At 49.8% G+C, this 17263-nt stretch overlaps 1 protein-coding gene across 5 annotated transcripts in view; it reads right to left on the reverse strand.

The window, feature by feature from the left end:
* Window positions 1-17263, reverse strand: part of KLC4 (kinesin light chain 4) — a 54454-nt gene that overhangs the window by 15226 nt on the left and 21965 nt on the right. For 3 of the 5 annotated variants that reach the window (XM_066595441.1, XM_066595439.1, XM_066595440.1), the window contains exons 3-12: window positions 15041-15271; window positions 13413-13491; window positions 12787-13100; window positions 12603-12704; window positions 8036-8209; window positions 7131-7230; window positions 6998-7050; window positions 6080-6147; window positions 5481-5589; window positions 5180-5344 (exon numbers count right to left, since the gene is read on the reverse strand). In XM_066595441.1, the coding sequence (XP_066451538.1) occupies window positions 5180-5344; window positions 5481-5589; window positions 6080-6147; window positions 6998-7050; window positions 7131-7230; window positions 8036-8209; window positions 12603-12704; window positions 12787-13100; window positions 13413-13491; window positions 15041-15271 (1395 nt within the window). The remainder of the gene's footprint in view (window positions 1-5179; window positions 5345-5480; window positions 5590-6079; window positions 6148-6997; window positions 7051-7130; window positions 7231-8035; window positions 8210-12602; window positions 12705-12786; window positions 13101-13412; window positions 13492-15040; window positions 15272-17263) is intronic. The other 2 variants (XM_066595442.1, XM_066595443.1) reach the window with 1 other exon arrangement.

Raw genomic sequence — 17263 nt, forward strand, 5'->3', positions numbered from 1 at the left:
AGCGGGCACTGGTCAGTTAAGTGTTTAAGTAGACCAGTAGACCTAACCCATGCCATGATAACACCATACACCAGTATGGGCCCACCACCAGCATGAACGGTGCCTTGTTGATAATTGGAGTCTATGACTAAATGGCGTCTGTGCCACAGACGAATCCTACCATCAGCCTGAAACAATTAGTACCGTGACTCATTGGACCATGCCACAAGTTGCCAGTCCTCTAGGGTCCAGTTAGTAACCTCCAAGCCCAGGTTCGATGCCATGGTGTTAAGAGAGGCCTCTGGTGGCTCTTCTGCTCTCATATCCCATGGAAGCTACAGGATATACGCGTGGGGCCTTCTGCATTGAAAGTGGGAGTGATTTTTGCCGAAGTTGCCTGAACAATTCTAGCCAGAGTCTGCTGGCTACCATCATTAAGCACTCATGGGTGGCCACTGCGTGGTCGACTGTGGGTGGTGATTTCTTCGATGACTTATTCCCGGTACACGTGACACTATGGATCAAGGAATGTTAAACACTTGCCCAACTTCGGAAATGGAATATGCCATCCGTCTGGCACCTGCCATCACGCCTCATTAAACTCTACGTTACCTTGCCGTGAGTGTGCTGCCCAGCGTTCAACCTCTCAACTCATACAGGTGTCGACGTTCCCACGCTGTCACCTGCAGTAACTCTACTCCATAATCCATTTACATACTACTATCCCATGACTTTTGGCATGTCAGTGTTTATACCATGAGTGACTAATTACAATATAAATGGAAAGAAAGGCCTTCATCCTGAAATCTAACACTGGACTTAATGAAGGCCGGTCACTCCTTGCTCTAGGATCTGTTGTTCCAATACAGAATCCCGAGAGTCGCCATTCTACAATCTGCTATCACTTACACTAATGGCAAAAGGAGAAATTTAGGTTTTTTGATATAATGAATAGATGGAATATAAAAAGGACAAAAGATAAAAAGACCCCAAATACGTGGAGTGGCTGAAAGCGCGATCCACCATCAAAATGCCAGGAGTGAGAGGAACATTTGGAGGGGAAATATGTCCTCGCAGGCCATGTGGATGCTGGACAATGGCAGATGATGGTCAGTAGGACACATGAAGACTACAAACAAAGGTCATCTAATAAAGGGGAAACAAACTTATAACCGGGAGAGGCGAGAAGAAGGGGTTAACAGCACAAAAAGTAGTGAGAGGTGGAACCATCACAATACGTAGAGGGGGGAATAGGCAACGAGTTAAATGGGGAAGATGTCTCGTCAGAGGAGGGAAGAGAAACGCGACAAGTCACGGGGTGAATGTGCGGCAGCTTATTACTGGGGGGGATGGAGGGAAGGATTATCATGTCCAGGATGCAGGCAGTGGAGGCATAACACAAGGCGAAGGGTTACAAAGAGGAGGCTCCATACAGCAGGATTAGGCAGAACATGAAGAGGGTCAGAAGAGAGGTTAGGGGGTCTCCAGATCTACAAAGCATCAATTACTGTTTACAGACTATGTATACACATCATCACCAACATCATCAGTAAGACATCCATCCAGTGGACACTCAACCACAGGCCACATGCCTAAATATCTGCCCCCTTACTGCATTCATGAGCCTGTGCCAAGAAGAGCCGCGTCTTCACCCAACGCCGTCATGCCGTGCTTCTCCACCTACTGAACCCATCCTTACCAATTATGCCGTCAGCCGACGCGTCCTTCATGCGATATGTTCCTTGTAGTTTCTGGGTAACGCACAGCCTACGTCCGGTGGATGATACCATCCTACACCAATCTATTCCCAGCTAGGTCGCATTCAGGGCTGTGTGCGAGTCCTAAGATTCCCGGGCACAGCTCGCATTGGACAGATGCCCCACATTTCCATGTCCTACTCTCATCCGTGAAGCAGACTTAAAAAGGACATGCTGCCATTTTTTTTTCACATTGATCATGGTCCATGTGCGAATTCGCACACGTGAATAGCCCGATAAGCTATAATAAGTCCGGGTGCTGTGCATGAAGTACACAGACAGCACAAGGACAGAAAAAAAGGCAGTTTGAATGGGCCCTTGTTGTGGGGCAGCCAAGGAAGGGCATGACGTCTCTGCTACCTGCTACCAATTCAAACCTTGCTTAAGGGTTGTATCAAGATTATAAATTATCCTCTACACACAGGGTAGGGAAATAACTTTCTGATTGGTGGGGTTTTCGCCATTGAGACCCCTGCCGATTTCGAGAATGGGGGTCCGATATTCCCTGTCCTCCTCACTGCCGGGTTAACCACAATGAGGATGAGACTGAATGGAGTACTGGTCGTGCAAGCCTGCTGGCGGTCTATTCACTTTCAATGGGATGTCGGAGATACGAGAGCAGCAAGCACCCGGCTTTTTCCATCAGCCACATAGAAAGGAATGGAGCGCCAACCACGCATGCTCAGCCGATGTTGCATTCATTCTAACGTCGCTGCGGGGGGAGAGGAGACCTCTGTAGTGACAGGCAGACCTTCGTTCTTGAGATTGGTGGGGGTCTAAGCGCTGAGAGCTTGCAACCATTCCTCCCATTTATTGGCTGCATTCTGGATTGTTTTGGATGGTAGTTACCCGTAATCTAGATTTATGTGATTGTTGTCCTCATAGCATTTCTGCATCAGAATCGGTCATCAGGCTAATGCTGCTGACAGCGTCCCGTCAGCTCCGAATAGCCTATCTTGGGAGAAACACTATGGGGCCATAGACTATAATAATCAAAACAAATGAGCCGAAAGATTGCACATCAGCTGAAGGGGTGGTCAGTACTCAAACTCCCATAAAGTTGATCTTATGACAAGCCCATTTACTCCATTGCCCACCTATACATGTAGGGATAGTCCTCTGCTATATGTGTCAAAGTTGGGAGAGGACTGGGCCTCAGCAACAACTATGACTAATAAACAAGGTAAATGTGCCGAATGTGTAGTCTAAAGGCCATGCTGCTCCAAAGCTGCTGACCCCATTGTCACTAGATATAGAATAAAGTATAGCTCCTGGTAAAAAGGAGTATATATACATATACGTATGCCAATCACTTCAGTCTGCCGAACGTACAATCCACAACATCGTTTAGCTCAGATACTGGCATAACATGTCGCATCATAAACATAGAACTTGTATAGGGAATACTTTAGGAATTGTGAACATGTCGGCATTACACAGGAGTCCTCGCTCAATATCATTTTCCCAGGATAGCTTACCAGGGCAGCAGTGGTTAACTGGATGCCATTCTCCTTGGCAAAGCTTATACACTTTTGTCTTGCCTTTTTCTGTACATTATTTCTCTTTCTTACTGTACTTGTTTATCATTTTTCTTCTCTTATTTGATACTGAGCTTCTGTGTAGGTCACAGCACATGAGATTTTATGGTATGGACAAGTAATAATAATTTCAAGCCAGCCACCAAGCCAAAGATTAGATCATCTCTAAGCAAAATCCCGGATGAGCCCCCAAATCAGCCACAGAGCCCAAGATGATACGATCTCTAAGCAAAATCCCGGATGAGCCCCCAAATCAGCCAACGAGCCCAAGATTATACTATCTCTAAACCAAATCCCGGATGAGCCCCCAAGCCAGCCAACGAGCCCAAGATTATATCCAAGACAATATCCAAGATGAGTCCCAAGGCAGTCACTGATTCCAAGATTATGCTGTCCGTAAACAAAATCCCAGAAGCGTCCACAAGATTATGCCATCTGTACACAAGCTCCAAGCCAACTACTGAAATCAAGATTATACCGTCAATAGTCAAAACCCCAGACGAGCCCCTAAACAGCCACTGAGCCCAAAGTTATACCATTTGTATATAAGATAAGAGACCCCAGTCAAGCCAAAGAATCCAAGATTATGCCATAGCCAGACAAGATCCCAAACGAGCCCCTAAACCAGCCACTGAGGCAAGATCGCGGAAAAACCTCCAAACCAGCCACTGAGCTCAAGATTATACCATCTATAGACAAGATCCATACAAACCCAAAGCCAGCCACTCAGCCCAAAACTATGCCACTCCTAGACAAGATCCTAGATGAGCCAGTAAGTGAGCCCAAGATCACGCCATCGATTGACGAGATCACAAATGAGCCCCAAATCAGCTGCTGCACCCAAGATTACACCATCTGTAGACAGGATTCCAGACTGTTCCCAATATATTGGAATGGAGTGTATGAATCAGGGACTTACTTCAATCCTCCGTATACTTGCCCATACACAGCTTCAAATGCCCAACAGTTGTCTGGGTTTGCATATTATATAATATTTATTACATATATAATATTAGTGCTGTCGCACTTGTTATTGTTCCAGGACCAAGTAAAATGGTTTTTTTCTTCTTCCATCACGATTTATTTATTGACATGTTGCTTATCATGACTGTAGTTTGCAGATATTTCTAGAACATTCCTCCTACTTTATGTCATGCTGTAACATTGCCTTATTATGCCTAACTCCATTTTGCCCGCATCAAGTCTCATATCTCCCTTTCCTACAACACAGCCCAACAAAGACATGACACTCAACCCCGGACTCTCATACTCACACGCTGGCACACGTAATAAACATATTAAGTACACACTACTCACGCAGAGCGCAGACTAAAATCAGCTATGTTATGACAGGGTAGGTGACATGCAGGAGAGGTTATGGAGTGAGGGGTGGGCTCACAAGATAGATGCATGCAGTCATGAGAGGTGACCACCAGTTGCCATGATGGAAGGGGTGGGTTATCATCAATATTGTAGAGTGGTCACCACGAAAGGACTTATCGGACAATGACTGGTCTGACCATGTGATCGGGATAATGGGCGCACTGCTGCCCCCCAAAAGGAGGGTCACGTCCTCATACACTGTACAGGGAATTGTAATAACTATGAAATACGGGAGGACAATGGACTTGGAGCAAAGGTCCGCACTCCCTGTTCTACGCCAGCTCTTATTTATAGGATACTCCGGGTGATGGCGTCACGGGTGACACATGCCATCTTTGCCAAATCGAAAATTTTTCTATCTTAAAAAGGTATAAAAAGGAAGTACCAGCAGTGTAATAATTATTAACCCTGTACAGGATGTGAGGGAGCACAGCAGGGGTGTCCTGTAATTGGTGGGTGGAGGGGCTCCCCTCTTTATGATCGCCGCGCTCCTGGAAGTCGTGATGGCGGATGTGTACTTACCCCACTCCACTCCACGCCTCCCATACTCACTTCTTCTGTGCCCTCTGTGCCACTCTCGTACTTGACACTACTCCGGGCACTGTCCCGTCCCCTCTTCCTCTGCTCCTGGGTCTCGCCGTCTTTTAGAAGTTGGGCGACTTTTGTCTGGTTAACGGGATCCAGTCCCTGGAGCAAAGAATGGGCATAGGCTTTGTATATTGGCGCTGTATACCTCCATAGAAAAGTACCAGTGTACTCAGATAATGTCACGTCCCTCCCACCAGCGCGACCATAATCATATGACCCTGTATGTAGATCTCACCTGCTTACGTGACCGTATGGCACACTCCTCAAGAGTCTCAGCAGCCTCCAGTTTGCCTTGTCGCCGGTACAAAGCGCCGAGGTTTCGAAGTGTAGTATTTACTGTGGGACTGAATGTACAAAAAACAATTAGGTAGTTGAGCGGAACGTAAAATAACCAAAACATACATCTCGTAGAGTCTAGCTCACATCACAATTTTTTGATTCCATTTAACGTATATGCTGAGAAAAACTCCCGCCTTTAGTGTTGAACACATTGCTGAGATGGATACCTGAAGTAGCATCCGTCATCCATAGGCTATAATGGCATCTGCTTAAGTATATGTCACAAAAAGATCCAAGTCATATACTTACAACAGGTGCTACACAGTAGCATCTGTTATCCATAGAAGATAGTACGGGGTGCTGTTATTTGCGATATATTGATGTGGACTGGCCAAAAGGCGTCCAAAAAGACAATCTGCTGACGTCCAACGAGCTAACGTATTTAGAAATTTTTCCCGAAATACACATTAAACAAACAAAAAAACATGATGTGAATGGGGTGTAATCAGGACCCATCTCGTCACATCTACAGGAAGGAGGCAATGGGACACTAACCTGTTCACTCGACAGGCCTTGTACCATCCCCCATACTCCGAGTACGGCGTCCCATCATTGTTAGGAGTCTGCAGAGAGAAGATGCAGACAAGTTCATGGCGGAGACACCAATCAATACAGCAGTTAACAAAGAACACTAATGAGCAACAGCAAATAACCAGTCAGGTGCAGACCACGGAGGAATAACAGCACCAGCAGACCACGGGTTATGAGTCAGTAATACACAATGTACAACACTGCTGCACTGCCTCCAAGATCACCTCCACCTGTGGCCAGAAGCAGTGGTACTGCTCGGCCTGCCCCGGCCCAGGAGCAGAGGTACTGCTCATCCGGCCCCTGCCCAGGAGCAGAGGTACTTCTCATCCGGCCCCTGCCCAGGAGCAGAGGTACTCCTCATCCGGCCCCTGCCCAGGAGCAGAGGTACTCCTCATCCGGCCCCGGAGCAGAGGTACTCCTCATCCGGCCCCTGCCCAGGAGCAGAGGTACTCCTCATCCGGCCCCTGCCCAGGAGCAGAGGTACTCCTCATCCGGCCCCTGCCCAGGAGCAGAGGTACTCCTCATCCGGCCCCTGCCCAGGAGCAGAGGTACTCCTCATCCGGCCCCTGCCCAGGAGCAGAGGTACTCCTCATCCGGCCCCTGCCCAGGAGCAGAGGTACTCTTCATCCGGCCCCTGCCCAGGAGCAGAGGTACTCCTCATCCCGCCCCTGCCCAGGAGCAGAGGTACTCCTCATCCCGCCCCTGCCCAGGAGCAGAGGTACTGCTCATCCCACCCCTGCCCAGGAGCAGAGGTACTGCTCATCCCACCCCTGCCCAGGAGCAGAGGTACTGCTCATCCCACCCCTGCCCAGGAGCAGAGGTAGAGCCCACCACTCTCTCCTCTTTACCCTCAGGCACAGAAAATACATTGGACATCCAGACCTTGCTCATTTCCTCCCGTTCCTCCGCATGCATCCAGATGGGCTTATGGTCATCTGCAGGACACAAAATACACAACATTGAAATACAGAACAAAAAAGGTACAGAACATTACTTTTTGTGACTCGGAACTCACCATCCACTGAGCCAAACTCCTTGACGTGAGCCTGTGTCAGGATGTCCTTGTATAGCTGCTCTGCTGCTTTGTATTTACCTTGTTTCAGGTAACATGAGGCCTGAAGAAGAGAGATGACCAGATTACCAACCCTTGCATGCCCCTCTGCAGATAACACCAGAACCTCACCCATACTTATTTCCGGATGGAGAGCCCCACGCCTCCTTCATAATCATACATAGCCCTAAAAGCCTCCCTTATACTCATACAAAGCCCGAGCCTCCCTCATATTATACGCAGCCCGAGCCTCCCTTATATTCATATGCAGTCTGGTGCCTCCCTCATATTATACGCAGCCTGAGCCTCCCTTATATTCATATGCAGTCTGGTGCCTCCTTCATATTAGGCGCAGCCTGGTGCTCCAGCATATTCATATGCAGCCTGGTGCCTCCCTCATATTCATATGCAGCCTGGCGCCTCCCTCATATTATACGCAGCCTGGTGCCTCCCTCATATGATACGCAGCCTGGTACCTCCCTCATATGATACGCAGCCTGGTGCCTCCCTCATGATACGCAGCCTGGTGCCTCCCTCATATGATACGCAGCCTGGTGCCTCCCTCATATGATACGCAGCCTGGTGCCTCCCTCATATGATACGCAGCCTGGTGCCTTCCTCATATGATACGCAGCCTGGTGCCTCCCTCATATTATACGCAGCCTGGTGCCTCCCTCATATTATACGCAGCCTGGTGCCTCCCTCATATTATACGCAGCCTGGTGCCTCCCTCATATTATACGCAGCCTGGTGCCTCCCTCATATTATACGCAGCCTGGTGCCTCCCTCATATACATTATTATCAGCCACACAGCCTAGCGCCTCATAAATATCAACAGGAGGCACAACACCTCAAGCCTCCTCCATACCAGGTTGTTCTTGGTTTTGGCAACATTGGGATCGTCAGGTCCTAGCCGAGCTTGATAGATCTCCAGCGCACGGCAGTAGTAATATTCTACCTCATCATATTTTCCCTGGTTCTGACACAGCAGCGCCAAGTTATTCAACTGCTTCGCAACATCAGGATGATCCTTCCCAAGAACCTGAGAAGAAAGATCAGAGAAGGGTCACTTGGAACAAGGAGGTGGGTGGGGGCAGCTAAGCTGAGGGCAGCATTAGAGGCAGACAGGAGGGAGACGGGGCAGAGGAAAGGTTAGCAGGTGGTTGGGAATATATGGGGAACATGGGGAGGAGAGGAGGGAGTCAGGTGATTGGAGACATGGAGAAGTGGATGACATGAGGTAGACAGGTTTTTGAAGATACAGTAAATGGGAGAAGACAAGCAGGAGGTGAAGTTGGCAGATAGCTGGGGATATATAGAAGACAGGGAGGAGATCAGGAGAAAATGTAGGCAGGTGGTTGAAAAGACGGAGAGGATGAGCAGAGGAGGAAGGCAGATGCTTGGAGATATGGAGAAGACCAGGAGTAGATGAGGTTGGCAGGGGACATGAAGGAGAAGAAGTAGGGATGAGGTTGGCAGGGGACATGGAGAAGACTAGGAGTAGAGGAGGTCGGCAGAGGACATGGAGAGGAAGATGAGGTTGGCAGGTGGTTGGGGACATGGAGGAGAAGACAAGGAGATGAAGTTGTAGGTTTTTGGAGACATGAAGGAAAAAAGTCAGAAAGAGGAATTGGGCAGATAGTTGGGAATAAAAAGAAGAGGAGTTTGCAGGCGGTTTGGGATATCTAGAAGACAGGGAGAAGAAGAGGAGAAATGAGGTTGGCAGGTGGTTAACCTTCATTTGTGGACGTGATGTATTTGTTACCCTTGTGGGGTCTCACAGTCTCCTATATATTGTGGTTGAGTTTTTTGCGCAATAATAAACTGGATGTTTACAATAACTTGTTTTTACCAATTTTCAGGTTACAAATAATTAAAACACATAATCAACATTTATATCTTTTAGTCATGTTATATAATGAAGAGCGGGGAATCTAGAATCGGGAGGGGTCTGCGAGACTTCATGTTCACAGTTAAAGATTAAATATATAAAGCTACTGGACCGGGTCCAGGAACTAGAGATTACCCATAAATCTACCCACGACAGCGCTTGCGGGGCAGAACTGTTCCAACTGAGGGAAAAGGTCCGTTCTTACTGTCTGGGGAGGGCCAAAGCAGGCATAGCGAAATGCAGGCGGCACTTCTATGAGTTTGGAGATAAACCCAGCCGTACACTGGCGCGAGCGCTGCGGTCCACTAGGGCCAGCACATACGTTCCGCACATTAATAACTCCAAAGGCCTCGCACAACACTCACCGCAACAAATAGCCGACGCCTTTCGGGAATACTACCACTCTCTGTACAACTTAGCCCCCCCTCAGCCTACCCAGGCGAGAGAGCAAAAGAGAGCCTCAATTCGAGAATACCTACAGCAGGCGAACCTTTGTAAACTCCCGCAGGAGGCAATAGACAGGATGGAAGCGCCCATCTCGCCAAGCGAGCTGACAGAAGCGCTCGCAGCCTCGCGGCCCGGAAAAGCCCCGGGACCCGATGGGATTACTTTAACGTACTATAAGAAATACGCGGAAACGTTGGCCCCCCATTTTATCCAGGCATTTAACTCCATAACCAACGGGAGCAAAATCCCCAGAGACACCCTAACTGCTAACATCTCGGTCATCCCTAAAGAGGGCAAAGATCCCTCACAGTGTCAAAGCTACCGCCCGATATCCCTGCTAAACGCGGACCTGAAACTATTCGCCAAAATACTTGCAGACAGGATCTCCCCCTACCTACAAGCCATAATCCACACAGACCAAGTGGGCTTCGTCCCTATGAGAGAGGCAAGGGATAATACAACTAAAGCCATTAACCTTATCCAAGCAGCGCGCAATCATCCCCTGCCAACATGCCTACTGTCCACAGACGCAGATAAGGCTTTTGACAGGGTAGAGTGGGATTTCCTGTTTGCAACTTTGACGCATATGGGGATGGGACCAAACATGCTGCAATGGATCATGAGCCTATACTCTCACCCAACAGCATCAGTAAGAGTAAATGGTCTGCTCTCAGAACCATTCCCCATTACGAACGGTACGAGACAGGGGTGCCCTTTATCCCCACTGATTTTCATCCTATGCCTCGAGCCATTGCTGACCAAAATCCGCGCCAACCCAAATATACACGGGATCACAGCAGGCGACACCGAGCACAAGATAGCGGCCTATGCAGACGATCTTCTTTTCTTTATCTCTGACCCGCGAATTACTCTACCAAACCTTATGGCCGAGTTTAAACATTATTCAGCTTTATCCAATTTCAAAATCAATTACCATAAGTCAGCTGCGCTCAACGTTTCACTCACACAATCCCTAGTGGAGGAACTCAAGGACTTCTTCTCTTTCACATGGGCAAGGGGCCACATCAAATATTTAGGAACAAACTTAACGCCGAGAAGCGAGGACTTATACGCGGCTAACTTCCCGGCGCTCCTAAACAGGGTCAGACAAGACCTCAGCCAGTGGACCAAAGGTACGTTCTCCTGGTTTGGCAGAGGAGCTATTATTAAAATGAATATCCTCCCCAGAGTCCTCTACCTAATCCAAGCCCTCCCCATACATGTCCCAAAGAGCTTCTTCCAACATCTCCTCTCTCTCACCACCACATTTATATGGGCAGGAAAGACATCCCGGATAGCACGTAATACGCTGACAAGACCAAAAAAAGAGGGCGGCTTAGGGCTGCCGGACTTTGTGAAATACCACCAAGCGGCTCACCTGGTGCGCATCATAGACTGGCATCGGCATGCTGCACTCAAGCAGTGGGTAGCCATCGAACAAACGGCGTCACAGGCACCGTTGGTGACCCTCCCCTGGTCGGACGGTCGCGGCTTAGGAGAGGTGATGCGACACCCCACCATCGGCCCCACACTGTCAACTGCGGCCAAAATACTAGAGAAGATAGACATATCCCCCAGGCCATCCCCACTGTTCCCGATCTTGGGTAACCCGAACTTCCACCCGGGAGGAGAGAAGGGAGTGTTCCGCACTTGGTTAACAGAAGGCAGATATAGGGCAGAACACTTCCTACAAAATGGCCAGTGGCTTTCGGTGGACACGTTGAGAGGGCCCACCGTTCCAACCCCTCTCCCACTCTGGCAGATATTACAGCTAAGACACTTTCTACAGTCCCTACCTCAGCCAAATAGGTTTTCCCGTCCAAAAACACAATTTGAAGTAATCTGCACGGGAGAAGGCCCCTCGAGACACACACTATCTAGAATCTACAATATCCTTGTCTCACAACCGGGAACCGCCCCCCCAAGGTACATTGAAAAATGGGAAGGGGACTTGGGAATCAACCTCACCAACGAGGAAACAGACAAAATATACACTACCACACACTCTGCATCCATCTCCAGCAGAATACAAGAATCCGGCTTCAAGATCCTCTCCAGATGGTACAGGGTGCCCTCCCATCTGAATAAGATATTCCCGTCGGTCTCTCCCACGTGCTGGAGATGCGGATCGGAGCGGGGGACCATGCTGCACGTCTTCTGGGAGTGTCAGGTGCTGGCGGGCTACTGGTCAGAGGTCTGGCGGGTTACCTCTAAATTTACCCACTACACCCTCCCGAGGACGCCTGCATTCTTTCTCCTACATCATAGTGACATCCCGTTGGCTACCTATAAAAAATCGGTGGTCTGCTTTTTGGTGAACGCGGCGCGGTCGTGTATAGCCAGGCGATGGAGACAGACAGCTCCGCCGTCGTTGTCATTTTGGCTAAATACAGTCAACTGGATTAAGGAGATGGAGGACCTCTCAGCAGCACTAAAGGGTACGCAAGAAAGGTTCCGGAAAACATGGTACCACTGGATAGACTTCCAAAACACGGAAGAATACCGCCAACTACTTAACCCCCAAACTAACTAAAATACCCCCCACCCCCACCCAACCACACACCCCCCTGCCATAACCCCATCAACGACAAACTCAGTCGCAACCCTGTACACACCCCTCATGTGTCTAGTCTGTTTCATTAGTTACCTTTGAATATGTTATACAATGCATAAAGCCATAAAGTTCGGCATAGTGTATTGTGGAAAGTGCTGCAGACGGAGCTAGGAAGTTAGGCGAGACCTGATTTATTATTCCATTTGACATGTTTTCTACGTTTACATGGAAATTTTCTCTAGTTAATCTGTTTAATACTGAGACACACAGGTAATGTGAACGAGATTGAACCTCAAAGTTGTTTACTCAGCTGTCATTGAATAACTTCCTGAAATAAATAAAGAATTTATAAAAAAAAAGATTAAATATATAGGAGAAGATGGGGAGTAGAGGAAGGAAGCAAGTGGTTGGGGATATGCCAGAGAAGTGAGAGGGAAAATGTGGTTGGCTGGAGGTTGGGGATACATAGGAGAAAACAGGGAAGCAGATGGTTGTAAGCCCATGGCAGTACAAGGATGACATACACCTCGGGACCACCATTACCTTCTCCCGGATTTCCAATGCTCTCTTGCATAGAGGTTCTGCTTCTTTGTATTTGCCTCTTTTCCCATACAGAACCGCCAGATTATTGAGTGTGGCGGCCACCTATAAATACGAAACAATTAGCTTTCTCCTAGAGTATGGACTACATACATACCACTCTGCGTCATATATCTTACAGACTTACCGCAGGATGGTCCTTGCCCAGGGTCTTCTCTCTGATGGATAGGGCATCGTTTAGAAGATGAGCAGCTTCCTTGTACTTGTTCTGGTCTCTGTACACCAGCGCCAGGATGTTTAGCATAGTGGCCACATCAGGATGGTCGTGTCCAGAGGTTTTCTCTAGGTCTTCGAGTGCTTGCTTGCAGAGTGGCACAGCCACCTCATACCGACTTTGAGATGCGTACTGGATGACTAGATTGTGTAATGTGCGGAGTCGTGCCGGGATCTCGTACCCACCCTGCTGGGCAGCTGCGGCCGCTGCGCTGTGCGGGCGTGACACTGAACAAGGGGGAAAAGATCATACAAGAGTGATGCACCGAGTAATTACAACATGTCCTCCACAGATCTCATCATAGTACAGGAGCGATGTAGGGAGTACAGTAGGGACACCAGGTTGACCACGTTATGCTGGGGTGAATAGTTACACACCATCCTGCACATCTTAACTAAAGATTAATGACTTCAGGATAGTCATGTTCCTTGTGATGAAGGATGGGTCCAGATACAACATAACCTGGCCATTGCTGCATGCACAGATGATGGTGCAAAAGCAAAGACCGGCGATGGGGAAGGAGCATCTCTCATACTCACTGCCTTGTCCTGACTCTTCCTCCTCATTGGGGAAAAGCTCGTCCAGATTGTCCTTATTGGAATCTCCTTCCTTCTCCTCCTGTGGACAGAACATTAGGAAGCATCAGGGGATGCTATAAGGTGACATGAAGTGAAGACCAAGTACGAAAAAAAGTGTTCTGGATGGTTTATAATTCTTCTGTAGCCTTTTGTGCAGAGATCTTGTTTTTCACACAACACATTATTTTGCTGTGGATATACTGGCAGGATATCATTTTTCATTGTACTATTAGCATTTTAACGTTCAGCAGTTTTTTCTTTCTAGGTCAGTGATGGGCAACCTTTTGAGCCCGGTATGTTAAAATTCGCCAAAAAACGGAGCATTACTCGGGCGGTGTGTCACTTCGAGAAAAAAATCCATAAATTCGCAATATTTATCGTTTAAATAACAAATATGTATAATTGTAATGTATAACCCCATAGCACAGGCCCTCACCACTCCCAGCCTCCCCCTCACTTATCTCAGTAATGATGAGCCCCCAGCGGCGACAGCGCGCCCCAGCAGCAAAAGCGCCACCCACAGCGGCCCCCCAACAGCGACAGCGCCACCCACAGCGGCCCCCAGCATTATTTGCCCCCCACAGCGGCCCCCCAGCAGTATCTGCCCCCCACAGAGGCCCTCCAGCAGTATCTGCTCCCTACAGCGGCCCCCAGCATTATCTGGTCCCCACAGCGGCCCCCCAGCAGTATCTGCGCCCCACAGCGGCCCCCCAGCAGTATCTGCCCCCCACAGCGGCCCCCCAGCAGTATCTGACCCCCACAGCGGCCCCCCAGCAGTATCTGCCCCCCACAAAGGACCCCCCAGCAGTATCTGCGCCCCACAGCGGCCCCCCAGCAGTATCTGCCCCCCACAGCGGCCCCCCAGCAGTATCTGCCCCCCAGCAGTATCTGCCCCCCACAGCCGCCCCCCCCCAGCGGCGACTGCCCCCTTACAGCGGCCCCCCAGCGGCGACTGCCCCCTTACAGCGGCCCCCCAGCGGCGACTGCCCCCTTACAGCGGCCCCCCCAGCGGCGACTGCCCCCTTACAGCGGCCCCCCCAGCGGCGACTGCCCCCTTACAGCGGCGACTGCCCCCTTACAGCGGCCCCCCCAGCGGCGACTGCCCCCTTACAGCGGCCCCCCCAGCGGCGACTGCCCCCTTGCAGCGGCCCCCCCAGCGGCGACTGCCCCCTTGCAGCGGCCCCCCAGCGGCGACTGCCCCCTTGCAGCGGCCCCCCAGCGGCGACTGCTTCCCCCACGAGACCCACGTACTTACCTCGTGGATGCTCCGCTTCTCCTGTGCCCGGCGCGCCTTTGGCGCACACTGTAACATCAGTTTGTTGAGGAGGATCCTGGCTGCACACTGAGATCACAGTGTGCGCCGGGATCAGCGCTGGTTAGTAGTGCTGGTTAGTGAATACCAGCAGGGGAGCCGCGGCCCCTGCCGGTATTCATTAATGGGGTGAACGGCCGCGTGTCAGCGACTATGGCTACGCGTGTCAGTGCTGACACACGTGTCATAGGTTCGCCATCACGGTTATGGGTACATGTGATCTCAGTTTCGGAGATCTGTGTCCTGGGTGCTTTGACAGAACAGAGGGCGCACTTACCGTGGGCGATACATCCTCGTCGTATTTCTTGAGCTGGTTCATGAACTCCAAGTGTTTCTTCTCTTCCTCCAGCTGCGCCACGTTCTGCTCGCTGTGTTGAAGCTTCTGCTGAGTGTTCGCCAGCTCGTCCCGAAGCCACTGGTTTTCCTGGCAAAGTCGTCTCACCTGTGCCCGCAGCTTCTGCTTCTCCGACTCTACTGCCGTTAAATGATTGGATAACGCCATCATCAGCTGTGAAAAAAAAAGTACAATGTGAGATCCCATGACATCGCCCCAGCGGCCACGTCAGCTTATTCCCTATAGGGCTCAGTTGCCAGTCTATGGAGATCTCACCAGGATGTGACCATCTGGTCTTCCCTCATCTTCTAGTATGAGGATGGGATCCTGAGGTACCACCAGTAGGACTACAATGTTGGTGGCAAGCCAAGGAGGCTATCTGCCTACACACCGTCATTGGTTTCATGAGATTACTGCTCTGTTGGTTTTCTCCCTACATCTCTGATCGCTCGTTTAGTCTATTGTTTGCCAATCCTACATCTGCTCCTCTTCCCCTTGTTGTTTGGGTTCCTCAGGTTTCGGTCCTCTTCTATCTCTACGCAGCCCCTTTGAACAAACTATCTGCCCTTCGTCTGCTAATCGTAAATCCATTCTGAAGACGCTGCCCCTCCACCCATCCTCTATGTGCAACTATCTCCTCATTACTCCCATCTACCTCAAAGCTACTTGGAATGGTGCATCCACTTTATCTGTCCTTCCAGCTCTCATCCAACTGACTCCGATGGGCTACGATCTGGCACTGGAGCCCACCGCTCTACTGAACCTGTCTTAGCCAAAGCCACCGATAACTAGCTAACTATTAGAAAAGCTGCAAGACACATAAATGTACTCCTCTTTCTAGACCCCTATTACATCTTATACATTACTCTGGGTTTGTGTGATTATAAGAAAAACATTTGTTAAAGGGGTTGTCCCGCGGCACCAAGTGGGGTTATACACTTCTGTATGGCCATATTAATGCACTTTGTAATGTACATTGTGCATTAATTATGAGCCATACAGAAGTTATTCACTTACCTGTTCCGTTGCTAGCGTCCTGGTCTCCATGGTGCCGTCTAATTTAAGCGTCTAATCGCCCGATTAGACGCGCTTGTGCAGTCCGGTCTTCTTCTTTTCTGAATGGGGCCGCTCGTGCCGGAGAGCGGCTCCTCGTAGCTCCGCCCCGTCACGTGCCGATTCCAGCCAATCAAGAGGCTGAAATCGGCAATGGACCGCACAGAAGACCTGCGGTCCACCGAGGGTGAAGATCCTGGCAGCCATCTTCACAAGGTAAGTAAGAAGTCACCGGAGCGCGGGGATTCAGGTAAGTACTATCCGTTGTTTTTTTTTTAACCCCTGCATCGGGTTTGTCTCGCACCGAACGGGGGGGCTATTGAAAAAAAAAAAAAACCCCGTTTCGGCGCGGGACAACCCCTTTAAGGTCTACCCTTGTAGACATTTAGCGGCCACTCAGCCGTGTAGCAGGTCAGTACACATAGCGGGGGCACAATACACACCGAGGGCTATTAGGATCTTCTGCAGTGACAGGAAGAAGGCAGCAGGCTGTGTGTTATTTGTGAGTCTTTCACAAAGGGTAGTGCAGTCTATGGAAAGTCTATATGTCATTGTTTATTACATTCACTCCAAATCATAAGCTGTAAAAAACAGGATAAAACATTTGCAATACCCCTGGAGTGAGGGCCAGCAATGTTAGTGGTGAGGCCTCCCTAGTTTGTGGGTTTCTGACCTCTATTTCTACACCACTGTCCAAGCTCCTCCTTCTAGACCTGTCCCCCTGCATTACTCTGCGTTCCTCCTTCTAGACCTGTCCCCCTCCTCCTACATTACTCTGTGCTCCTCCTTCTAGACCTGTCCCCCTCCTTCTACATTACTCTGTGCTCCTCCTTCTAGACCTGTCCCCCTCCTCCTACATTACTCTGTGCTCCTCCTTCTAGACCTGTCCACATCCTTCTACATTACCCTGTGCTCCTCCTCCTAGACCTGTCCACCTCCTTCTACATTACTGTGTGCTCCTCCTTCTAGACCTGTCCCCCTCCTCCTACATTACTGTGTGCTCCTCCTTCTAGACCTGTCCCCCTCCTCCTACATTACTCTGTGCTCCTCTTTCTAGACCTGTCCCCCTCCTCCTACATTACTCTGTGCTCCTCTTTCTAGACCTGTCCCCCT

The sequence above is a fragment of the Eleutherodactylus coqui genome, chromosome 3, assembly GCF_035609145.1.
Source record: "Eleutherodactylus coqui strain aEleCoq1 chromosome 3, aEleCoq1.hap1, whole genome shotgun sequence".
In the NCBI taxonomy this organism is placed as follows: Eukaryota; Metazoa; Chordata; class Amphibia; order Anura; family Eleutherodactylidae; genus Eleutherodactylus; species Eleutherodactylus coqui.